The 26,646-nt window shown below is 55.1% G+C and overlaps 1 protein-coding gene across 1 annotated transcript in view; it reads left to right on the forward strand.

The window, feature by feature from the left end:
* The first annotated feature begins 12,025 nt into the window (after positions 1 to 12,025).
* The window catches only part of espl1 (extra spindle pole bodies like 1, separase), an 85,088-nt gene continuing 70,467 nt past the window's right edge, over positions 12,026 to 26,646 (forward strand). Inside the window, exons 1-4 of the mRNA XM_041182513.1 lie at positions 12,026 to 12,121; positions 20,667 to 21,740; positions 23,392 to 23,493; positions 25,277 to 25,397. Coding sequence (XP_041038447.1) covers positions 12,047 to 12,121; positions 20,667 to 21,740; positions 23,392 to 23,493; positions 25,277 to 25,397 — 1,372 coding nt within the window. The 5' untranslated portion in view covers positions 12,026 to 12,046. The remainder of the gene's footprint in view (positions 12,122 to 20,666; positions 21,741 to 23,391; positions 23,494 to 25,276; positions 25,398 to 26,646) is intronic.

Genomic DNA, 26,646 nt, shown 5'->3' on the forward strand with positions numbered 1-26,646 from the left:
AGTCCACGAGTCTCCGCCCAACCTTCCCCTCTTGTCCCCTGCCCACCTCACTGTCATACTCTCGATTGTGTGTGAATCCCGTCCCCTTCATTCACACTGAATCCACTCCATCTGCTTCTGTGTCTGCATTCTTCTGTTGCACGTACTGAGCTCCAACTCCAACTCTCTCTGCAATGAAAGATAACACTCTACTCACTTTCCTAAGTAGCTGCAGTAGCTACAGACTCACCTTTTGTGATTCTGGCACTAGGACACCCAGGTCCCTCTGAATCTCAGAGCTCTGCAATCTCTCACGGTCTAGATAATACGCTATCCTTATGTTCTTCCTGCCAAAGTGAACCATTTCACACTTTCCCACATTACACTCCCTCTTCCTGATCTTTACCCACTCGTTTAACCTGTCTGTACCCCATTGTAGCCTCCCTATGTCTTCTTCACAGTTTACTTTCCTGCCTATCTTTGTGTCATCAGCAAGTTTAACCACCATCCCTTCACTCCCTTCATCCAATTTATTTATATAACGTGTGAAAAGTTGAGGCCCCAGCACTGACCCCGGTGACAGACCACGTGCCACATCCTGCCAACCAGAAAAAGACCCACTTATGCCAACTCTCTGTTTCCTGTTAGCTAGTCAATCTCCGATCCCTGACAACATGTGACCCCTACACCAGGAGCTTTTACTTTCTTTATTTGATGTGGCACTTCTTATTGGGATCTCTCTACTGGGATTGCTCTACCTGGGATCGCTCTACCTGGGATCTCACTACCTGGGATCGCTCTACCTGGGATCGCTCTACCTGGGATCTCACTACCTGGGATCGCTCTACCTGGGTTCGCTCTACCTGGGATCTCACTACCTGGGATCGATCTACCTGGGATCGCTCTACCTGGGATCTCACTACCTGGGATCTCACTACTGGGATCGCTCTACCTGGGATCTCTCTACCTGGGATCATTCTACCTGGGATCTGTATTATTGGGATCTCTCTACTGGGATTGCTCTACCTGGGATCTCCCTACCTGGGATCTCTCTACCTGAGATCTCCCTACCTGGGATCTCTCTACCTGGGATCTCTCTACCTGGGATCTCCCTACCTGGGATCTCTCTACCTGTGATCTCCCTACCTGGGATCTCTCTACCTGGGATCTCACTACCTGGGATCTCTCTAACTGGGATCTCCCTACCTGGGATCTCCCTACCTGGGATCTCCTTACCTGGGATCTCTCTAGCTGGGATCTCTCTACCTGGGATCTCTCTACCTGGGATCTCCCTACCTGGGATCTCCCTACCTGGGATCTCCTTACCTGGGATCTCTCTAACTGGGGTCTCCCTATCTGGGATCTCCCTACCTGGGATCTCCTTACCTGGGATCTCTCTAGCTGGGATCTCTCTACCTGAGATCTCTCTCCCTGGGATCTCTCTACCTGAGATCTCTCTTCCTGGGATCTCCCTACCCAGGATCTCCCTACCTGGGATCTCTCTTCCTGGGATCTCCCTACCTGGGATCACTCTACCTGGGATCTCCCTACCTGGGATCTCTCTACCTGGGATCTCCCTAACTGGGATATCTCTTCCTGGGATCTCTCTACCTGGGATCACTCCTCCTGGGATCTCCCTAGCTGGGATCTCTCTTCCTGGGATCTCCATACCTGGGATCTCCCTACCTGGGATCACTCTACCTGGGATCTCCCTACCTGGGATCACCCTACCTGGGAACTCTCTTCCTGGGATCTCACTACCTGGGATCACTCCACCTGGTATCTCTCTACCTGGGATCTCTCTTCCTGGGATCACTCTACCTGGGATCTCTCTACCTGGGATCTCTCTTCCTGGGATCTCCCTACCTGGGATCTCCCTACCTGGGATCTCTCTACCTGGGATCTCTCTACCTGGGATCTCCCTACCTGGGATCTCTCTTCCTGGGTTCTCCCTACCTGGGATCTCCCTACCTGGGATCTCTCTACCTGGGATCTCTCTTCCTGGGATCTCCCTACCTGGGATCATGCTACCTGGGATCTCTCTACCTGGGATCTCTCTACCTGGGATCTCCCTACCTGGGATCACTCTACCTGGGATCACCCTACCTGGGAACTCTCTTCCTGGGATCTCACTACCTGGGATCACTCTACCTGGTATCTCTCTACCTGGGATCTCTCTTCCTGGGATCACTCTACCTGGGATCTCTCTACCTGGGATCTCCCTACCTGGGATCACTCTACCTGGGATCTCTCTACCTGGGATCACTCTACCTGGGATCTCTCGCCCTGGGATCTCTATACCTGGGACGTTAATTACCCGCCTCAGGGCAACGACTACAAGTCCCCGCAGCCCTTGCAGCCTGAGGTGGGAGGGGGGTGGGGAGAACAGTGACCTTCTGGTCACGTGGGGCTTTGAGGCGGGGCCTCTAATTGGGCGCGGAATATTTGAGGGGCGGGGACTGACCAATCGTTCGCGGTGGGTGGGCGAACCTGGGATCTCTCTTATTGGGATCGCTCTACCTGGGATCTCTCTACCTGGGATCTCCTTACCTGGGATCTCTCTAACTGGGATCTCCCTACCTGGGATGGCCCTACCTGGGATTCCCTACCTGGGATCACCCTCCCTGGGATCACCCTACCTGGGATCTCCCTACCTGGGATCTCTCTACCTGGGATCTCCCTAACTGGGATCTCTCTACATGGGAACTCTCTACCTGGGATCTCCCTACCTGGGATCTCTCTACCTGGGATCTCTCTCTACACGGGAACTCCCTATCTGGGATCTCCCTACCTGGGATCTCTCTACCTGGGATCTCCCTACCTGGGATCTCCCTAACTGGGATCTCTCTACCTAGGATCACCCTACTTGGGATCTCCTTACCTGGGATCTCTCTACCTGGGATCTTTCTACCTGGGATCACTCTACCTGGGATCTCTCTCCCTGGGATCTCTATACCTGGGACGTTAATAACCCACCTCAGGGCAACGACTACAAGTCCCCGCAGCCCTCGCAGCCTGAGGTGGGGGGGGGGGTGGGGAGAACAGTGACCTTCTGGTCACGTGGGGCTTCGAGGCGGGTCCTCTAATTGGGCGCGGAATATTTGAGGGGCGGGGACTGACCAATCATTCCCGGTGGGTGGGCGAACCTGGGATCCCTCTACCTGGGATCTCTCTTATTGGGATCGCTCTACCTGGGATCTCTCTAACTGGGATCTCCCTACCTGGGATGACCCTACCTGGGATCTCCCTACCTGGGATCACCCTCCCTGGGATCACCCTACATGGGATCTCCCTACCTGGGATCTCTCTACCTGGGATCTCCCGAACTGGGATCTCTCTACACGGGAACTCTCTACCTGGGATCTCCCTACCTGGGATCTCTCTCTACGCGGGAACTACTTTTTCTGGGATCTCCCTACCTGGGATCTCTCTACCTGGGATCACCCTACCTGGGATCTCTCTACCTGGGAACTCACCACCTGGGATCTCTCTACCTGGGATCTCCCTACCTGGGATCTCCCTAACTAGGATCTCTCTACCTGGGATCACCCTACTTGGGATCTCCCTACCTGGGATCTCTCTACCTGGGATCTCCCTGTCTGGGATCACTCTACCTGGGATCTCTACACCTGGGATCACACTACCTGGGATCGCTCTACGTGGGGTCTCCCTACCTGGGATCTCCCTACCTGGGATCTCCCTACCTGTGTTCTCCCTACCTGGCATCTCCCTACCTGGCATCTCCCTACCTGGGATCTCTCTCCCTGGGATCTCCCTACCTGGGATCTCCCTACCTGGGATCTCTCTTCCTGGGATCTCCCTAACTGGGATCTCCCTACCTGGGATCTCCCTACCTGAGATCTCTCTTCCTGGAATCTCCCTACCTGGGATCTCCCTACCTGGGATCTGCCTAACTGGGATCTCCCTAACTGGATCTCCCTACCTGGGATCACTCTACCTGGGATCTCCCTACCTGGGATCTCCCTACTTGGGATCTCTCTCCCTGGGATCTCTCTACCTGGGATCTCCCTACCTGGGATCACTCTACCTGGGATCTCGCTAACTGGGATCTCAATACCTGGGATCTCAATACCTGGGATCTCTCTAACTGGGATCTCCCTACCTGGGATCGCTCTATCTGGGATCTGCCTAACTGGGATCTCCCTACCTGGGATCTCCCTGATTGGAATCTCTCTACCTGGGATCTCCCTACCTGGGATCTCCCTAACTGGGATCTCTCTACATGGGATCTCCCTACCTGGGATCTCTCTATCTGGGATCTCCCTACCTGGGATCTCTCTACCTGGGATCTCTCTACCTGGGATCTCCCTACCTGGGATCTCTCTACCTGGGATCTCCCTACCTGGGATCACTCTACCTGGGATCTCCCTGATTGGAATCTCTCTACCTGGGATCTCTCTCCCTGGGATCTCCCTACCTGGGAACTCCCTAACTGGGATCTCTCTACCTGGGATCTCCCTACCTGGGATCTCTCTACCTGGGATCTCCCTACCTGGGATCTCTCTACCTGGGATCTCCCTACCTGGGATCTCTCTACCTGGGATCTCCCTACCTGGGATCACTCTACCTGGGATCTCCCTACCTGGGATCTCTCTACCTGGGATCTCCCTACCTGGGATCTCTCTACCTGGGATCTCTCTACCTGGGATCTCCCTACCTGGGATCTCTCTACCTGGGATCTCTCTACCTGGGATCTCCCTACCTGGGATCTCCCTACCTGGGATCTCCCTAACTGGGATCTCTCTACCTGGGATCTCCCTACCTGGGATCTCCCTACATGGGATCTCTCTACCTGGGATCTCCCTACCTGGGATCTCTCTACCTGGAATCTCCCTACCTGGGATCTCTCTACCTGGGATCTCCCTACCTGGGATCACTCTACCTGGGATCTCCCTGATTGGAATCTCTCTACCTGGGATCTCTCTCCCTGGGATCTCCCTATATGGGATCTCCCTACCTGGGATCTCTCTACCTGGGATCTCCCTACCTGGGATCTCTCTACCTGGGATCTCCCTACCTGGGATCTCTCTACCTGGGATCTCCCTAACTAGGATCTCTCTACCTGGGATCTCTCTACCTGGGATCTCCCTACCTGGGATCTCCTTACCTGGGATCTCCCTATCTGGGATCTCCCTACCTGGGATCTCCTTACCTGGGATCTCTCTAGCTGGGATCTCTCTACCTGAGATCTCTCTCCCTGGGATCTCTCTACCTGAGATCTCTCTTCCTGGGATCTCCCTACCCAGGATCTCCCTACCTGGGATCTCTCTTCCTGGGATCTCCCTACCTGGGATCACTCTACCTGGGATCTCCCTACCTGGGATCTCTCTACCTGGGATCTCCCTAACTGGGATATCTCTTCCTGGGATCTCTCTACCTGGGATCACTCCTCCTGGGATCTCCCTAGCTGGGATCTCTCTTCCTGGGATCTCCATACCTGGGATCTCCCTACCTGGGATCACTCTACCTGGGATCTCCCTATATGGGATCTCCCTACCTGGGATCTCTCTACCTGCGATCTCCCTACCTGGGATCTCCCTGTCTGGGATCACTCTACCTGGGATCTCTACACCTGGGATCACACTACCTGGGATCGCTCTACGTGGGGTCTCCCTACCTGGGATTTCCCTACCTGGGATCTCCCTACCTGTGTTCTCCCTACCTGGCATCTCCCTACCTGGGATCTCTCTCCCTGGGATCTCCCTACCTGGGATCTCTCTCCCTGGGATCTCCCTACCTGAGATCTCCCTACTTGGGATCTCTCTACCTGGGATCTCCCTACCTGGGATCTCCCTACCTGGGATCTCTCTTCCTGGGATCTCCCTAACTGGGATCTCCCTACCTGGGATCTCCCTACCTGGGATCTCTCTTCCTGGAATCTCCCTACCTGGGATCTCCCTACCTGGGATCTGCCTAACTGGGATCTCCCTAACTGGATCTCCCTACCTGGGATCAATCTACCTGGGATCTCCCTACCTGGGATCTCCCTACCTGGGATCTCTCTCCCTGGGATCTCTCTACCTGGGATCTCCCTACCTGGGATCACTCTACCTGGGATCTCGCTAACTGGGATCTCAATACCTGGCATCTCAATACCTGGGATCTCTCTAACTGGGATATCCCTACCTGGGATCGCTCTATCTGGGATCTGCCTAACTGGGATCTCCCTACCTGGGATCTCCCTAACTGGGATCTCTCTACCTGGGATCTCCCTACCTGGGATCACTCTACCTGGGATCTCCCTGATTGGAATCTCTCTACCTGGGATCTCTCTCCCTGGGATCTCCCTACCTGGGATCTCCCTACCTGGGATCTCTCTACCTGGGATCTCCCTACCTGGGATCTCTCTACCTGGGATCTCCCTACCTGGGATCTCTCTACCTGGGATCTCCCTACCTGGGATCTCTCTACCTGGGATCTCCCTACCTGGGATCTCTCTACCTGGGATCTCCCTACCTGGGATCACTCTACCTGGGATCTCCCTGATTGGAATCTCTCTACCTGGGATCTCTCTCCCTGGGATCTCCCTACCTGGGATCTCTCTACCTGGGATCTCCCTACCTGGGATCTCTCTACCTGGGATCTCCCTACCTGGGATCTCTCTACCTGGGATCTCCCTACCTGGGATCTCTCTACCTGGGATCTCCCTACCTGGGATCTCTCTACCTGGGATCTCCCTACCTGGGATCTCTCTACCTGGGATCTCCCTACCTGGGATCACTCTACCTGGGATCTCTCTACCTGGGATCACTCTACCTGGGATCACTCTACCTGGGATCTCTCGCCCTGGGATCTCTATACCTGGGACGTTAATTACCCGCCTCAGGGCAACGACTACAAGTCCCCGCAGCCCTTGCAGCCTGAGGTGGGAGGGGGGTGGGGAGAACAGTGACCTTCTGGTCACGTGGGGCTTTGAGGCGGGGCCTCTAATTGGGCGCGGAATATTTGAGGGGCGGGGACTGACCAATCGTTCGCGGTGGGTGGGCGAACCTGGGATCTCTCTTATTGGGATCGCTCTACCTGGGATCTCTCTACCTGGGATCTCCTTACCTGGGATCTCTCTAACTGGGATCTCCCTACCTGGGATGGCCCTACCTGGGATTCCCTACCTGGGATCACCCTCCCTGGGATCACCCTACCTGGGATCTCCCTACCTGGGATCTCTCTACCTGGGATCTCCCTAACTGGGATCTCTCTACATGGGAACTCTCTACCTGGGATCTCCCTACCTGGGATCTCTCTACCTGGGATCTCTCTCTACACGGGAACTCCCTATCTGGGATCTCCCTACCTGGGATCTCTCTACCTGGGATCTCCCTACCTGGGATCTCCCTAACTGGGATCTCTCTACCTAGGATCACCCTACTTGGGATCTCCTTACCTGGGATCTCTCTACCTGGGATCTTTCTACCTGGGATCACTCTACCTGGGATCTCTCTCCCTGGGATCTCTATACCTGGGACGTTAATAACCCACCTCAGGGCAACGACTACAAGTCCCCGCAGCCCTCGCAGCCTGAGGTGGGGGGGGGGTGGGGAGAACAGTGACCTTCTGGTCACGTGGGGCTTCGAGGCGGGGCCTCTAATTGGGCGCGGAATATTTGAGGGGCGGGGACTGACCAATCATTCCCGGTGGGTGGGCGAACCTGGGATCCCTCTACCTGGGATCTCTCTTATTGGGATCGCTCTACCTGGGATCTCTCTAACTGGGATCTCCCTACCTGGGATGACCCTACCTGGGATCTCCCTACCTGGGATCACCCTCCCTGGGATCACCCTACATGGGATCTCCCTACCTGGGATCTCTCTACCTGGGATCTCCCGAACTGGGATCTCTCTACACGGGAACTCTCTACCTGGGATCTCCCTACCTGGGATCTCTCTCTACGCGGGAACTACTTTTTCTGGGATCTCCCTACCTGGGATCTCTCTACCTGGGATCACACTACCTGGGATCTCTCTACCTGGGAACTCACCACCTGGGATCTCTCTACCTGGGATCTCCCTACCTGGGATCTCCCTAACTAGGATCTCTCTACCTGGGATCACCCTACTTGGGATCTCCCTACCTGGGATCTCTCTACCTGGGATCTCCCTGACTGGGATCACTCTACCTGGGATCTCTAAACCTGGGATCACACTACCTGGGATCGCTCTACGTGGGGTCTCCCTACCTGGGATCTCCCTACCTGGGATCTCCCTACCTGTGTTCTCCCTACCTGGCATCTCCCTACCTGGCATCTCCCTACCTGGGATCTCTCTCCCTGGGATCTCCCTACCTGGGATCTCCCTACCTGGGATCTCTCTTCCTGGGATCTCCCTAACTGGGATCTCCCTACCTGGGATCTCCCTACCTGAGATCTCTCTTCCTGGAATCTCCCTACCTGGGATCTCCCTACCTGGGATCTGCCTAACTGGGATCTCCCTAACTGGATCTCCCTACCTGGGATCACTCTACCTGGGATCTCCCTACCTGGGATCTCCCTACTTGGGATCTCTCTCTCTGGGATCTCTCTACCTGGGATCTCCCTACCTGGGATCACTCTACCTGGGATCTCGCTAACTGGGATCTCAATACCTGGGATCTCAATACCTGGGATCTCTCTAACTGGGATCTCCCTACCTGGGATCGCTCTATCTGGGATCTGCCTAACTGGGATCTCCCTACCTGGGATCTCCCTGATTGGAATCTCTCTACCTGGGATCTCCCTACCTGGGATCTCCCTAACTGGGATCTCTCTACCTGGGATCTCCCTACCTGGGATCTCTCTATCTGGGATCTCCCTACCTGGGATCTCTCTACCTGGGATCTCCCTACCTGGGATCTCTCTACCTGGGATCTCCCTACCTGGGATCACTCTACCTGGGATCTCCCTGATTGGAATCTCTCTACCTGGGATCTCTCTCCCTGGGATCTCCCTACCTGGGAACTCCCTAACTGGGATCTCTCTACCTGGGATCTCCCTACCTGGGATCTCTCTACCTGGGATCTCCCTACCTGGGATCTCTCTACCTGGGATCTCCCTACCTGGGATCTCTCTACCTGGGATCTCCCTACCTGGGATCACTCTACCTGGGATCTCCCTACCTGGGATCTCTCTACCTGGGATCTCCCTACCTGGGATCTCTCTACCTGGGATCTCTCTACCTGGGATCTCCCTACCTGGGATCTCTCTACCTGGGATCTCTCTACCTGGGATCTCCCTACCTGGGATCTCCCTACCTGGGATCTCCCTAACTGGGATCTCTCTACCTGGGATCTCCCTACCTGGGATCTCCCTACATGGGATCTCTCTACCTGGGATCTCCCTACCTGGGATCTCTCTACCTGGAATCTCCCTACCTGGGATCTCTCTACCTGGGATCTCCCTACCTGGGATCACTCTACCTGGGATCTCCCTGATTGGAATCTCTCTACCTGGGATCTCTCTCCCTGGGATCTCCCTATATGGGATCTCCCTACCTGGGATCTCTCTACCTGGGATCTCCCTACCTGGGATCTCTCTACCTGGGATCTCCCTACCTGGGATCTCTCTACCTGGGATCTCCCTAACTAGGATCTCTCTACCTGGGATCTCTCTACCTGGGATCTCCCTACCTGGGATCTCCCTACCTGGGATCTCCTTACCTGGGATCTCCCTATCTGGGATCTCCCTACCTGGGATCTCCTTACCTGGGATCTCTCTAGCTGGGATCTCTCTACCTGAGATCTCTCTCCCTGGGATCTCTCTACCTGAGATCTCTCTTCCTGGGATCTCCCTACCCAGGATCTCCCTACCTGGGATCTCTCTTCCTGGGATCTCCCTACCTGGGATCACTCTACCTGGGATCTCCCTACCTGGGATCTCTCTACCTGGGATCTCCCTAACTGGGATATCTCTTCCTGGGATCTCTCTACCTGGGATCACTCCTCCTGGGATCTCCCTAGCTGGGATCTCTCTTCCTGGGATCTCCATACCTGGGATCTCCCTACCTGGGATCACTCTACCTGGGATCTCCCTATATGGGATCTCCCTACCTGGGATCTCTCTACCTGGGATCTCCCTACCTGGGATCTCTCTACCTGGGATCTCCCTGTCTGGGATCACTCTACCTGGGATCTCTACACCTGGGATCACACTACCTGGGATCGCTCTACGTGGGGTCTCCCTACCTGGGATCTCCCTACCTGGGATCTCCCTACCTGTGTTCTCCCTACCTGGCATCTCCCTACCTGGGATCTCTCTCCCTGGGATCTCCCTACCTGGGATCTCTCTCCCTGGGATCTCCCTACCTGAGATCTCCCTACTTGGGATCTCTCTACCTGGGATCTCCCTACCTGGGATCTCCCTACCTGGGATCTCTCTTCCTGGGATCTCCCTAACTGGGATCTCCCTACCTGGGATCTCCCTACCTGGGATCTCTCTTCCTGGAATCTCCCTACCTGGGATCTCCCTACCTGGGATCTGCCTAACTGGGATCTCCCTAACTGGATCTCCCTACCTGGGATCAATCTACCTGGGATCTCCCTACCTGGGATCTCCCTACCTGGGATCTCTCTCCCTGGGATCTCTCTACCTGGGATCTCCCTACCTGGGATCACTCTACCTGGGATCTCGCTAACTGGGATCTCAATACCTGGCATCTCAATACCTGGGATCTCTCTAACTGGGATATCCCTACCTGGGATCGCTCTATCTGGGATCTGCCTAACTGGGATCTCCCTACCTGGGATCTCCCTAACTGGGATCTCTCTACCTGGGATCTCCCTACCTGGGATCACTCTACCTGGGATCTCCCTGATTGGAATCTCTCTACCTGGGATCTCTCTCCCTGGGATCTCCCTACCTGGGATCTCCCTACCTGGGATCTCTCTACCTGGGATCTCCCTACCTGGGATCTCTCTACCTGGGATCTCCCTACCTGGGATCTCTCTACCTGGGATCTCCCTACCTGGGATCTCTCTACCTGGGATCTCCCTACCTGGGATCTCTCTACCTGGGATCTCCCTACCTGGGATCACTCTACCTGGGATCTCCCTGATTGGAATCTCTCTACCTGGGATCTCTCTCCCTGGGATCTCCCTACCTGGGATCTCTCTACCTGGGATCTCCCTACCTGGGATCTCTCTACCTGGGATCTCCCTACCTGGGATCTCTCTACCTGGGATCTCCCTACCTGGGATCTCTCTACCTGGGATCTCCCTACCTGGGATCTCTCTACCTGGGATCTCCCTACCTGGGATCTCCCTACCTGGGATCTCTCTACCTGGGATCTCCCTACCTGGGATCTCTCTACCTGGGATCTCCTTACCTGGGATCTCTCTAACTGGGATCTCTCTACCTGGGATCTCCCTACCTGGGATCTCCCTACCTGGGATCTCTCTACCTGGGATCTCCCTACCTGGGATCTCTCTACCTGGGATCTCCCTACCTGGGATCTCTCTACCTGGGATCTCCCTACCTGGGATCTCTCTACCTGGGATCTCCCTATCTGGGATCTCTCTACCGGGGATCTCCCTACCTGGGATCTCTCTACCTGGGATCTCCCTACCTGGGATCTCCCAGCGCTAATTGGCTGGCCGTTCAAGGCGGGTCGGGCAGGTTTCGGCTCCCGATATATATTTGGGGGGGGGGGGGGGAGGGAAGAACTGTCAAGGGGCCGAGGCGGCGATTGGCTCGTTCGGTTTTGGCGCGCGCGGTGAGAGGGGGCGGGGTCGGACAAAAGCGTCTCCGATTGTCTGAGCGGGCGGGGCCCGCGTTTCGAAGGGGGCGGGGCCGTAGAAAGCGTCCTTGGTTGGCTGAGAGGGCGGGGCCCGCGCGGTGCTGTGGGCGTGGCCGGACCAAAACGTCCTGGATTGGCTGAGAAGGGCGGAGCCGCGCGCGGAGCTGGGGGGTTGGGGGGGGTGGGGGGGGCCATAGAAAGCGTCCTTAATTGGCTGAGCAGGCGGGGCCGCGCGCGGTGGCTGACGGGAAGGGGCTGGGCCCTGATTGGCCAGACCTGGGTTGGCGGGGGGCCGGTGATTGGTTTGATTTTGAAAACGGAGGGGGACGGTTGGATGTCCCAAGATGGCGGCGGCTGCCCAGATTCACAGGAGGACCGGCTGCAGAGAGGGGAGCGAGAGGCTGAGGAGGGAGATCGAGGTGAGAGAGAGGGGGGGGAATAGGGAGGGGAGGGGGGGGGGAATAGGGAGGGGAGGGGGGGGGGAATAGGGAGGGGAGGGGGGGGGGAATAGGGAGGGGAGGGGGGGGGAATAGGGAGGGGAGGGGGGGGGAATAGGGAGGGGAGGGGGGGGGAATAGAGAGGGGAGGGGGGGGGAATAGGGAGGGGAGGGGGGGGAATAGGGAGGGGAGGGGGGGAATAGAGAGGGGAGGGGGGGGGAATAGAGAGGGGAGGGGGGGGGGGGAATAGAGAGGGGGAGGGGGGGAATAGAGAGGGGAGGGGGGGGAATAGAGAGGGGAGGGGGGGAATAGAGAGGGGAGGGGGAGGGGGGGAATAGAGAGGGGAGGGGGGGGAATAGAGAGGGGAGGGGGGGGAATAGAGAGGGGAGGGGGGGAATAGAGAGGGGAGGGGGGGGGAATAGAGAGGGGAGGGGGGAATAGAGAGGGGAGGGGGGGGAATAGAGAGGGGAGGGGGGAATAGAGAGGGGAGGGGGGGGAATAGAGAGGGGAGGGGGGGAATAGAGAGGGGAGGGGGGGGAATAGAGAGGGGAGGGGGGGGGAATAGAGAGGGGAGGGGGGAGGGGGGAATAGAGGGGGGAGGGGGGGAATAGAGAGGGGAGGGGGGAGGGGGGAATAGAGGGGGGAGGGGGGGAATAGAGAGGGGAGGGGGGAGGGGGGGAATAGAGAGGGGAGGGGGGGGGAATAGAGAGGGGAGGGGGGGAATAGAGAGGGGAGGGGGGGAATAGAGAGGGGAGGGGGGGAATAGAGAGGGGAGGGGGGGGAATAGAGAGGGAGGGGGGGGAATAGAGAGGGGAGGGGGGGGAATAGAGAGGGGAGGGGGGGGAATAGAGAGGGGAGGGGGGGGGAATAGAGAGGGGAGGGGGGGGAATAGAGAGGGAGGGGGGGAATAGAGAGGGGAGGGGGGAGGGGGAATAGAGAGGGGAGGGGGGGGGGGAATAGAGAGGGGAGGGGGGGAGGGGGGAATAGAGAGGGGAGGGGGGAGGGGGGAATAGAGAGGGGAGGGGGGGGAATAGAGAGGGGAGGGGGGAGGGGGGAATAGAGAGGGGAGGGGGGGAGGGGGGAATAGAGAGGGGAGGGGGGAGGGGGGAATAGAGGGGAGGGGAGGGGGAATAGAGAGGGGAGGGGGGAGGGGGGAATAGAGGGGGGAGGGGGGGAATAGAGAGGGGAGGGGGGAGGGGGGGAATAGAGAGGGGAGGGGGGAGGGGGGAATAGAGAGGGGAGGGGGGAGGGGGGAATAGAGAGGGGAGGGGGAGGGGGAATAGAGAGGGGAGGGGGAGGGGGAATAGAGAGGGGAGGGGAGGGGGAATAGAGAGGGGAGGGGGGGGAATAGAGAGGGGAGGGGAGGGGGAATAGAGAGGGGAGGGGGGGAATAGAGAGGGGAGGGGGGGGAATAGAGAGGGGAGGGGGGAATAGAGAGGGGGGGGGAATAGAGAGGGGGGGGGGAATAGAGAGGGGAGGGGGGGGAATAGAGAGGGGAGGGGGGGGGAATAGAGAGGGGAGGGGGGGCAATAGAGAGGGGAGGGGGGGGAATAGAGAGGGGAGGGGGGGGGGAATAGAGAGGGGAGGGGGGGGGGAATAGAGAGGGGAGGGGGGGGGGGAATAGAGAGGGGAGGGGGGGGGAATAGAGAGGGGAGGGGGGGGGAATTGAGAGGGGAGGGGGGGCACTAGAGAGGGGAGGGGGGGGAATAGAGAGGGAGGGGAGGGGGGGAATAGAGAGGGAGGGGGGGAATAGAGAGGGGGGGAATAGGGAGGGGAGGGGGGAATAGAGAGGGGAGGGGGGAGGGGGGGAATAGAGAGGGGAGGGGGGGGAGGGGGGAATAGAGAGGGGAGGGGGGTGAGAGAGAGAGAGAGATACAGTTCAGAGCTCACTGTATAAACATACCACACTGTACATAATAGACACACATCACAGAGAGACTCCTATTATATACAGTGTGGTATGTTTATACAGTGAGCTCTGAACTGTATCTCTCTCTCTCTCTGACAGGAGTCTCTCTGTGATGTGTGTGTGTATTATCTACAGTGTGGGGTCTTTATATAGTGAGCACTGACCTGTATCTCTCTCTCTGACAGGAGTCTCTCTGTGATGTGTGTGTATTATATACAGTGTGGGGTGTTTATGTAGTGAGCTCTGACGTGTATGTCTGTCTGTCTCTCTCTCTCCCTCTCTGACAGGAGTCTCTCTGTGATGTGTGTATTATATACAGTGTGGGGTGTTTATATAGTGAGCTCTGACCTGTATCCCTCTGACAGGAGTCTCTCTGTAATGTGTGTGTATTATATGCGATGTAGGGTGTTTATATAGTGAGCTCTGACCTGTATCTCTCTGACAGGAGTCTCTCTGTAATGTGTGTGTATTATATACAGTGTGGGGTGTGTATTTAGTGAGCTCTGACCTGTATCTCTCTCTCTGTTTAACAGGAGTCTCTCTGTGATGTGTGTGTGTTATATACAGTGTGGGGTGTTTATACAGTGAGCTCTGACCTGTATCTCTCTCTCTCTCTCTGACAGGAGTCTTTCTGTGATGTGTGTGTATTATATACAGTGTGGGGTGTTTATATAGTGAGCTCTGACCTGTATCTCTCTCTCTGTTTAACAGGAGTCTCTCTGTGATGTGTGTGTGTTATATACAGTGTGGGGTGTTTATATAGTGAGCTCTGACCGGAGTCTCTCTGTCATGTGTGTGTATTATATACGATGTGGGGTGTTTATATAGTGAGCTCTGACCTGTATCTCTCTGACAGGAGTCTCTCTGTAATGTGTGTGTATTATATATGATGTGGGGTGTTTATGTAGTGAGCTCTGACCTGTATCTCTCTCTCTGACAGGAGTCTCTCTTTAATGTGTGTGTATTATATACAGTGTGGGGTGTGTCTTTCGTGAGCTCTGACCTGTATCTCCCTCTCTCTTTAACAGGAGTCTCTCTGTGATGTGTGTGTATTATATGCAGTGTGGGATGTTTATATAGTGAGCTCTGACCTGTATCTCTCTCTCTCTCTCTCGCTCTCTCTGACAGGAGTCTCTCTGTGATGTGTGTCTATTATATACAGTGTGATATGTTTATACAGTGAGCTCTGACCTGTATCTCTCTCTCTGACAGGAGTCTCTCTGTGATGTGTGTGTATTATATACAGTGTGGGGTGTTTATATACAGACACACATCACAGAGAGACTCCTGTCAGAGAGAGAGATACAGGTCAGAGCTCACTATATAAACATCCCACACTGTATATAATGCACACACATCACAGACAGACTACTGTTAAAGAGAGAGATTTACAGGTCAGAGCTCACTATATACACACCCCACACTGTATATAATACATACACATCACAGAGAGACTCCTGTCAGAGAGAGAGATACATGTCAGAGCTCACTATATAAACACACCACACTGTATATAATATACACACACATCACAGAGAGACTCCTGTCAGAGAGAGAGATACAGTTCAGAGCTCACTGTATAAACATACCACACTGTATATAATACACACACATCACAGAGAGACTCCTGTCAGAGAGAGCGAGAGAGAGAGAGAGATACAGGTCAGAGCTCACTATATAAACATCCCACACTGTATATAATACACACACATCACAGAGAGACTCCTGTTAAAGAGAGAGGGAGATACAGGTCAGAGCTCACTAAATACACACCCCACACTGTATATAATACACACACATTAAAGAGAGACTCCTGTCAGAGAGAGAGATACAGGTCAGAGATCACTATATAAACACCCTACACTGTATATAATACACACATCACAGAGAGAGTCCTGTCAGAGAGAGAGAGAGACAGACATACATGTCAGAGCTCACTACATAAACACCCCACACTGTATATAATACACACACATCACAGAGAGACTCCTGTCAGAGAGAGAGATACAGGTCAGTGCTCACTATATAAAGACCCCACACTGTAGATAATACACACACACATCACAGAGAGACTCCTGTCAGAGAGAGAGATACAGTTCAGAGCTCACTGTATAAACATACCACACTGTATATAATAGACACACATCACAGAGAGACTCCTATTATATACAGTGTGGTATGTTTATACAGTGAGCTCTGAACTGTATCTCTCTCTCTCTCTCTCTGACAGGAGTCTCTCTGTGATGTGTGTGTGTATTATCTACAGTGTGGGGTCTTTATATAGTGAGCACTGACCTGTATCTCTCTCTCTCTGACAGGAGTCTCTCTGTGATGTGTGTGTATTATATACAGTGTGGGGTGTTTATGTAGTGAGCTCTGACGTGTATGTCTGTCTCTCTCTCTCTCTCTCTCTCTCTCTCTCTCTGACAGGAGTCTCTCTGATATGTGTATTATATACAGTGTTGGGTGTTTATATAGTGATCTCTGACCTGTATCTCTCTCTCTGACAGGAGTCTCTCTGTAATGTGTGTATTATATACAGTGTGGGGTGTTTATTTAGTGAGCTCTGAGCTGTATCCCTCTGACAGGAGTCTCTCTGTAATGTGTGTGTATTATATACGATGTAGGGTGTTTATATAGTGAGCTCTGACCTGTATCTCTCTCTCTGACAGGAGTCTCTCTGTAATGTGTGTGTATTATATACAGTGTGGGGTGTGTATTTAGTGAGCTCTGACCTGTATCTCTCTCTCTGTTTAACAGGAGTCTCTCTGTGATGTGTGTGTGTTATATACAGTGTGGGGTGTTTATATAGTGAGCTCTGACCTGTATCTCTCTCTCTCTCTGACAGGAGTCTTTCTGTGATGTGTGTGTATTATATACAGTGTGGGGTGTTTATATAGTGAGCTCTGACCTGTATCTCTCTCTCTGTTTAACAGGAGTCTCTCTGTGATGTGTGTGTGTTATATACAGTGTGGGGTGTTTATATAGTGAGCTCTGACCTGTATCTCTCTGACAGGAGTCTCTCTGTAATGTGTGTGTATTATATATGATGTGGGGTGTTTATGTAGTGAGCTCTGACCTGTATCTCTCTCTCTGACAGGAGTCTCTCTTTAATGTTTGTGTATTATATACGGTGTGGGGTGTGTATTTAGTGAGCTCTGACCTGTATCTCCCTCTCTCTTTAACAGGAGTCTCTCTGTGATGTGTGTGTATTATATACAGTGTGGGATGTTTATATAGTGAGCTCTGACCTGTATCTCTCTCTCTGACAGGAGTCTCTCTGTGATGTGTGTCTATTATATACAGTGTGGTATGTTTATACAGTGAGCTCTGACCTGTATCTCTCTCTCTGACAGGAGTCTCTCTGTGATGTGTGTGTATTATATACAGTGTGGGATGTTTATATAGTGAGCTCTGACCTGTATCTCTCTCTCTGACAGGAGTCTCTCTGTGATGTGTCTATTATATACAGTGTGGTATGTTTATACAGTGAGCTCTGAACTGTATCTCTCTCTCTCTGACAGGAGTCTCTCTGTGATGTGTGTGTGTATTATATACAGTGTGGGGTGTTTATATAGTGAGCTCTGACCTGTATCTCTCTCTCTGACAGGAGTCTCTCTGTGATTTGTGTGTATTATATACAGTGTGGGGTGTTTATATAGTGAGCTCTGACGTGTATCTCTCTCTCTCTCTCTCTCTTTCTCTCTCTCTCTCTGACAGGAGTCTCTCTGTGATGTGTGTATTATATACAGTGTGGGGTGTTTATATAGTGATCTCTGACCTGTATCTCTCTCTCTCTGACAGGAGTCTCTCTCTGATGTGTGTGTGTATTATTTACAGTGTGGGGTGTTTATATAGTGAGCTCTGACCTGTATCTCTCTCTGACAGGAATCTCTCGGTGATGTGTGTGTATTATATACAGTGTGGGGTGTTTATATAGTGAGCTCTGACCTGTATCTCTCTCTCTGTTTAACAGGAGTCTCTCTGTGATGTGTGTGTGTTATATACAGTGTGGGGTGTTTATTTAGTGAGCTCTGACCTGTATCTCTCTGACAGGAGTCTCTCTGTAATGTGTGTGTGTTATATACAGTGTGGGGTGTTTATATAGTGAGCTCTGACCTGTATCTCTCTCTCTCTCTCTCTGACAGGAGTCTCTCTGTGATGTGTCTGTGTTATATACAGTGTGGGGTGTTTATATAGTGAGCTCTGACCTGTATCTCTCTGACAGGAGTCTCTCTGTAATGTGTGTGTGTTATATACGATGTGGGGTGTTTATATAGTGAGCTCTGACCTGTATCTCTCTCTCTCTCTCTCTCTGACAGGAGTCTCTCTGTGATGTGTGTGTATTATATACATTGTGGGGTGTTTATATAGTGAGCTCTGACCTGTATCTCTCTCTCTGACAGGAGTCTCTCTGTGATGTGTGTGTATTATATACAGTGTGGGGTGTTTATATAGTGAGCTCTGACCTGTATCTCTCTGACAGGAGTCTCTCTGTAATGTGTGTGTATTATATACAGTGTGGGGTGTGTACTTAGTGTGCTCTGACCTGTATCTCTCTCTCTGACAGGAGTCTCTCTGTAATGTGTGTGTATTATATACAGTGTGGGGTGTTTATATAGTGAGCTCTGACCTGTATCTCTCTCTCTCTCTCTCTGACAGGAGTCTCTCTGTGATGTGTGTGTATTATATACAGTGTGGGATGTTTATATAGTGAGCTCTGACCTGTATCTCTCTCTCTGACAGGAGTCTCTCTGTGATGTGTGTCTATTATATACAGTGTGGTATGTTTATACAGTGAGCTCTGAACTGTATCTCTCTCTCTCTGACAGGAGTCTCTCTGTGATGTGTGTGTGTATTATATACAGTGTGGGGTGTTTATATAGTGAGCTCTGACCTGTATCTCTCTCTCTGACAGGAGTCTCTCTGTGATTTGTTTGTATTATATACAGTGTGGGGTGTTTATATAGTGAGCTCTGACGTGTATCTCTCTCTCTCTCTCTCTCTTTCTCTCTCTCTCTCTGACAGGAGTCTCTCTGTGATGTGTGTATTATATACAGTGTGGGGTGTTTATATAGTGATCTCTGACCTGTATCTCTCTCTCTCTGACAGGAGTCTCTCTCTGATGTGTGTGTGTATTATTTACAGTGTGGGGTGTTTATATAGTGAGCTCTGACCTGTATCTCTCTCTGACAGGAATCTCTCTGTGATGTGTGTGTATTATATACAGTGTGGGGTGTTTATATAGTGAGCTCTGACCTGTATCTCTCTCTCTGTTTAACAGGAGTCTCTCTGTGATGTGTGTGTGTTATATACAGTGTGGGGTGTTTATATAGTGAGCTCTGACCTGTATCTCTCTGACAGGAGTCTCTCTGTAATGTGTGTGTGTTATATACGATGTGGGGTGTTTATATAGTGAGCTCTGACCTGTATCTCTCTCTCTCTCTCTCTGACAGGAGTCTCTCTGTGATGTGTCTGTGTTATATACAGTGTGGGGTGTTTATATAGTGAGCTCTGACCTGTATCTCTCTCTCTGACAGGAGTCTCTCTGTGATGTGTGTGTATTATATACAGTGTGGGGTGTTTATATAGTGAGCTCTGACCTGTATCTCTCTCTCTGACAGGAGTCTCTCTGTGATGTGTGTGTATTATATACAGTGTGGGGTGTTTATATAGTGAGCTCTGACCTGTATCTCTCTGACAGGAGTCTCTCTGTGATGTGTGTGTATTATATACAGTGTGGGGTGTGTACTTAGTGTGCTCTGACCTGTATCTCTCTCTCTCTTTAACAGGAGTCTCTCTGTGATGTGTGTGTATTATATATAGTGTGGGATGTTTATATAGTGAGCTCTGACCTGTATCTCTCTCTCTCTCTCTCTCTCTCTCTCTCTCTGACAGGAGTCTCTCTGTGATGTGTGTCTATTATATACAGTGTGGTATGTTTATACAGTGAGCTCTGAACTGTATCTCTCTCTCTCTGACAGGAGTCTCTCTGTGATGTGTGTGTGTATTATATACAGTGTGGGGTGTTTATATAGTGAGCTCTGACGTGTATCTCTCTCTCTATCTCTTTCTCTCTCTCTCTGACAGGAGTGTCTCTGTGATATGTGTATTATATACAGTGTGGGGTGTTTATATAGTGATCTCTGACCTGTATCTCTCTCTCTCTGACAGGAGTCTCTCTCTGATGTGTGTATGTATTATATACAGTGTGGGGTGTTTATATAGTGAGCTCTGACCTGTATCTCTCTCTCTGACAGGAGTCTCTCTGTAATGTGTGTGTATTATATACAGTGTGGGGTGTTTATATAGTGAGCTCTGACCTGTATCTCTCTCTCTCTCTCTCTCTCTGACAGGAGTCTCTCTGTGATGTGTGTGTATTATATACAGTGTGGGGTGTTTATACAGTGAGCTCTGACCTGTATCTCTCTTTCTCTTTAACAGGAGTCTCTCTGTGATGTGTGTGTATTATATACAGTGTGGGGTGTTTATATAGTGAGCTCTGACCTGTATCTCTCTCTCTGACAGGAGTCTCTCTGTAATGTGTGTGTATTATATACAGTGTGGGGTGTTTATATAGTGAGCTCTGACCTGTATCTCTCTCTCTCTCTGTGACAGGAGTCTCTCCGCCGTGTGGCTGACCATCCTGCCAAGCGCACTGAGCTGCGAGTGACCTGCGACCGGGTTATCCGAGCCTGTATCCAGCGCCTCGGGGAGCAGGAGCCGGAGGATGAGGAGCAGGAGGAGGAGGGGAAGCTGTGCGAGGGGCACCTGCGCAGCCTGGTGGGGCTGGCGGAGCTGGCCTGCGAGGGTTACCAGGCCTCGGCCCCCTCCCGGGGCCAGGGGCAGGGTCCGCTGTACCTGGAGAGGCTGCTCTTCCACCTGCTGAAAGGGGCGGCGTGCCGGGGGGCGCTGGAGTCCTGTCTGGCCTTGTCCGAGCGGCTGCAGCGCGGCCTGGAGCTCTGGCTGGCGGGGGCCGCGGCCGGCGAGGCCCCCCTGCTGCGGGACTGCGAGGTGGTGGCCAAGAACGGCTTCGGCGTGCTGTGGAAGGGCGGGGGGGGTGCCGGGGACCGGCGCCTCGCCCTCTCCCTGCGGCTGAGGGCCCTGCGGCTGCTGGCGCTGGCGGCGGGCGCCGAGTCCCCCCGGCCCCTCTCCTCCGTCTCCGCGCGGTTCGCCTGGGCCTGCGCCCTCTACCTGAGGGGGGCCCCGCCGCCCAGCGGCCAGGAGGCCGAGCACCTGCGCCGGGAGTTCGAGGGGCTGCTGCCGGCGGTGCTGCCGGGAGGGGGAGGGGGAGCCGGCCAGCTGTGCGCCTGCGAGCTGGCCCTGCAGTGCTGCGGGACCCTGTGCCGGGCGGGTCACCCCTCCCTGGCCCTCGAGGCCCTGACCCGCGCCCAGGCCCTGCTGGGCCCGGCCGTCCCCCCCCACTTCTCCTGGGCCCTGCAGCTGGGCCGTCTGGGCTGCAGCCTGGGCGCCGGACCCGGACCCTCCCTGGCCCCGGCGGCCAGGGCCCTGCGCTCGCTGCCCCCCGGGGACCCCTGGCAGAGCCGGGCCCTGGGCCGGGGCTGCCAGTTCCTGCTCTCGGCCCTGGACGCCCCCCAGGGCACTGGCCCGCGCCTGGGCGCCGGGGAGCTGCCCCACCTCGCCGAGATCCTGCACGTCCAGGTGGCAGCTGCCCCACAGCTCGGGGAGGAGGTGAGATGTCTCAGGGCAGCCGGTCCCTCTGTCTGAGCGGGAGGGGGGGAGTGTGCGTGGTTGAGGGGTTGTGTGCGCGTGGTTGAGGGGGTGTGTGTGCGCGTGGTTGAGGGGGGTGTGTGTGCGCGTGGTTGAGGGGGGTGTGTGTGCGCGTGGTTGAGGGGGGTGTGTGTGCGCGTGGTTGGAGGGGGGTGTGTGTGCGCGTGGTTGGAGGGGTTGTTGGTTGAGGGGGGTGTGTGTGCGCGCGGTTGAGGGGGGTGTGTGTGCGCGTGGTTGAGGGGGGTGTGTGTGCGCGTGGTTGAGGGGTTGTGTGTGTGTGCGTGGTTGAGGGGTTGTGTGTGTGTGCGTGGTTGAGGGGTTGTGTGTGCGCGCGGTTGAGGGGGTTGTGTGTGCGCGTGGTTGAGGGGGGTGTGTGTGCGCGTGGTTGAGGGGGGTGTGTGTGCGCGTGGTTGAGGGGGGTGTGTGTGCGCGTGGTTGAGGGGTTGTGTGTGTGCGCGTGGTTGAGGGGTTGTGTGTGTGTGCGTGGTTGAGGGGTTGTGTGTGTGTGCGGTTGAGGGGGGTGTGTGTGCGCGTGGTTGAGGGGGGTGTGTGTGCGCGTGGTTGAGGGGGGTGTGTGTGCGCGTGGTTGAGGGGTTGTGTGTGTGCGCGTGGTTGAGGGGTTGTGTGTGTGCGCGTGGTTGAGGGGTTGTGTGTGTGTGCGTGGTTGAGGGGTTGTGTGTGTGCGTGGTTGAGGGGTTGTGTGTGCGCGTGGTTGAGGGGTTGTGTGTGCGCGTGGTTGAGGGGTTGTGTGTGCGCGTGGTTGAGGGGTTGTGTGTGCGCGTGGTTGAGGGGTTGTGTGTGCGCGTGGTTGAGGGGTTGTGTGTGCGCGTGGTTGAGGGGTTGTGTGTGCGCGTGGTTGAGGGGTTGTGTGTGCGCGTGGTTGAGGGGTTGTGTGTGCGCGTGGTTGAGGGGTTGTGTGTGCGCGTGGTTGAGGGGTTGTGTGTGCGCGTGGTTGAGGGGTTGTGTGTGCGCGTGGTTGAGGGGTTGTGTGTGCGCGTGGTTGAGGGGTTGTGTGTGCGCGTGGTTGAGGGGTTGTGTGTGCGCGTGGTTGAGGGGTTGTGTGTGCGCGTGGTTGAGGGGTTGTGTGTGCGCGTGGTTGAGGGGTTGTGTGTGCGCGTGGTTGAGGGGTTGTGTGTGCGCGTGGTTGAGGGGTTGTGTGTGCGCGTGGTTGAGGGGTTGTGTGTGCGCGTGGTTGAGGGGTTGTGTGTGCGCGTGGTTGAGGGGTTGTGTGTGCGCGTGGTTGAGGGGTTGTGTGTGCGCGTGGTTGAGGGGTTGTGTGTGCGCGTGGTTGAGGGGTTGTGTGTGCGCGTGGTTGAGGGGTTGTGTGTGCGCGTGGTTGAGGGGTTGTGTGTGCGCGTGGTTGAGGGGTTGTGTGTGCGCGTGGTTGAGGGGTTGTATGTGCGCGTGGTTGGGGGGGGGAGTGCGTGTGGGGTTGAGGGGGGCTGCGTGCGCGTGGGGTTGTGGGGGAGGTGTGTGCGTGCACGTGCGGTTGAGGGGGGGCGCTGTATGGCGGGGGTGACTGTGCTGTTGGGTGGGGTGTTGTGCAGCAGCTGAATGGGGGCTCTGGAGTGGCTGACCCTAATTGCCTTCCCCGTCCTGTTCCCCTCTCTAGGACATGGTCAATGCTCCAGGGCAGCTGGCTACCCTGAAACAGAACTTCCACAACCTGGAATTCTTCACCAGGACAGTCTACCATTTACTACTGGAACCTCAGGTAATTAACCTCCCCCTCCCCTCCCCACCCCACCCCCTGGAGTCTCTGGTACAGTCCCCACTCCCGCTCTCTCTCCCGCTGGAGTCTCCGGTTCTGTCCCCCCCATTCCCGCTCTCTCCCGCTGGAGTCTCTGGTACAGTCCCCACTCCCGCTCTCTCTCCCGCTGGAGTCTCTGGTACAGGTCCCCCCACTCCCGCTCTCTTTCCCGCTGGAATCTCTGGTACAGGTCCCCCCCACGCCCGCTCTCTCTCTCCCGCTGGAGTCTCTGATATAGTCCCCACTCCCGCTCTCTCTCCCGCTGGAGTCTCTGGTACAGTTCACCCCACTCCCGCTCTCTCTCCCGCTGGAGTCTCTGATACAATCCCCACTCCCGCTCTCTCTCCCGCTGGAGTCTCCGGTACAGGTCCCCCCCACGCCCGCTCTCTCTCTCTCCCGCTGGAGTCTCTGATACAGTCCCCACTCCCGCTCTCTCTCCCGCTGGAGTCTCTGATACAGTCCCCACTCCCGCTCTCTCTCCCGCTGGAGTCTCTGATACAGTCCCCACTCCCGCTCTCTCTCCCACTGGAGTCTCTGATACAGTCCCCACTCCCGCTCTCTCTCCCGCTGGAGTCTCTGGTACAGGTCCCCCCACTCCCGCTCTCTCTCCCGCTGGAGTCTCTGGTACAGTCCCCCCCACGCCCGCTCTCTCTCTCCCGCTGGAGTCTCTGATATAGTCCCCACTCCCGCTCTCTCTCCCGCTGGAGTCTCTGGTACAGTTCACCCCACTCCCGCTCTCTCTCCCGCTGGAGTCTCTGATACAATCCCCACTCCCGCTCTCTCTCCCGCTGGAGTCTCCGGTACAGGTCCCCCCACGCCCGCTCTCTCTCTCCCGCTGGAGTCTCTGATACAGTCCCCACTCCCGCTCTCTCTCCCGCTGGAGTCTCTGATACGGTACCCACTCCCGCTCTCTCTCCCACTGGAGTCTCTGATACAGTCCCCACTCCCGCTCTCTCTCCCGCTGGAGTCTCTGGTACAGGTCCCCCCACTCCCGCTCTCTCTCCCGCTGGAGTCTCTGGTACAGTCCCCCCCACGCCCGCTCTCTCTCTCCCGCTGGAGTCTCTGATACAGTCCCCACTCCCGCTCTCTCTCCCGCTGGAATCTCCGGTTCAGTCCCCCCCACTCCTGCTCTCTCTCCCGCTGGAGTCTCTGGTACAATCCCCACTCCCGCTCTCTCTCCCGCTGGAGTCTCCGGTACAGGTCCCCCCCACGCCCGCTCTCTCTCTCCCGCTGGAGTCTCTGATACAGTCCCCACTCCCGCTCTCTCTCCCGCTGGAGTCTCTGGTACAGTTCCCCCCACTCCCGCTCTCTCTCCCGCTGGAGTCTCTGGTACAGTTCCCCCCACTACCACTCTCTCTCCCGCTGGAGTCTCTGGTACAGTTCCCCCCACTCCCACTCTCTCTCCCGCTGGAGTCTCTGGTACAGTTCCCCCCACTACCACTCTCTCTCCTGCTGGAGTCTCTGGTACAGTTCCCCCCACTCCCACTCTCTCTCCCGCTGGAGTCTCTGGTATGGGTACAGTGACCCGTCCCCACTCCCAGCTGTCGGTGCTATTGTCTCCCTGGCGGACTCGTGCCTGAGGTTGCTATCTTTGTCTCTCTCAGGCGACCTCGGACCCTCTCCCAAGTGGTTTGCTCGGTGTCTCACGTGCTTGGTCTCTGTCTCCTCTTGTCGCTCACTCGTTCCTATCCCTGCAGAATGGATCTGGCTAACTCCTGTTGTGTCTCTCTCTCTCTCTGTTTCTCAGGGCGAGAATGCAGTGGGGGCTGAGCAGTTGCTGACTCCCTGTAGGAAGATCGTGGAGAAGATGGTGGAGGTGGAAGAGGCTATTCTCAGTCACGGACTGACCGACTACGTTGGTGCGACAGGTCAGTGAATGTCTGTCTGTGCCAGCCCCTCACTCGGGTTGCTATCGGAGTCCTGCACTGGCTGGACCCTCCACACGTTGACCCAAGGGTGTTGCTGTGGTGAGCAGAGCCTCTGCGGGGTGATTTCTACCATCCCATGGACAGTGGTACAGGAATCGGACATTGGCCTACACAAGGTCAACTCTGGGAATGTGCCTCCTGCTCTCCCTCTCTCTCTCTTATTTCTCCCCAAGACCACGGGGATTCTCTGTTCTTAAAATCCTTTGACATCTGTCAGTTGTTCATGTGAAATGTTTCTGTCTGTCTGTGCTGTCTACTATTTTTCCTTTGTGTGTCCATTGTTTGTACTCCTTCGTCACAGTCTCACAGTTTGCGTCTCTATAACCTGTACCCTCTCTCCCCCACACAACCCTGCGTCTCTGTAACCTGTACCCTCTCTCCCCCACACAGCCCTGTGTCTCTGTAACCTGTACCCTCTCTCCCCCACACAGCCCTGTGTCTCTGTAACCTGTACCGTCTATCCACCCCACAGCCCTGTGTCTCTGTAACCTGTACTCTCTCTCCCCCACACAGCACTGCATCTCTGTAACCTGTACCCTCTCTCCCCCACACAGTCTGTGTCTCTGTAGCCTGTACCCTCTCCCCCACACAGCCCTGCGTTTCTGTAACCTGTACCCTCTCTCCCCCACACAGCCCTGCGTCTCTTTAACCTGTACCCTCTCTCCCCCACACAGTCTGTCTCTGTAACCTGTACCCTCTCTCCCCCACACAGTGTGTCTCTGTAACCTGTACCCTCTCTCCCCCACACAGTCTGTCTCTGTAACCTGTACCCTCTCTCCCCCACACAGTCTGTCTCTGTAACCTGTACCGTCTATCCACCCCACAGCCCTGTGTCTCTGTAACCTGTACTCTCTCTCCCCCACACAGCACTGCATCTCTGTAACCTGTACCCTCTCTCCCCCACACAGTCTGTGTCTCTGTAGCCTGTACCCTCTCCCCCACACAGCCCTGCGTCTCTGTAACCTGTACCCTCTCTCCCCCACACAGCCCTGCGTCTCTTTAACCTGTACCCTCTCTCCCCCACACAGTCTGCATCTCTGTAACCTGTACCCTCTCTCCCCCACACAGCCCTGCGTCTCTTTAACCTGTACCCTCTCTCCCCCACACAGCCCTGCGTCTCTTTAACCTGTACCCTCTCTCCCCCACACAGCCCTGTGTCTCTGTAACCTGTACCCTCTCTCCCCCACAC

Source organism: Carcharodon carcharias, assembly GCF_017639515.1.
Source record: "Carcharodon carcharias isolate sCarCar2 chromosome X unlocalized genomic scaffold, sCarCar2.pri SUPER_X_unloc_6, whole genome shotgun sequence".
NCBI classification, from domain to species: Eukaryota; Metazoa; Chordata; class Chondrichthyes; order Lamniformes; family Lamnidae; genus Carcharodon; species Carcharodon carcharias.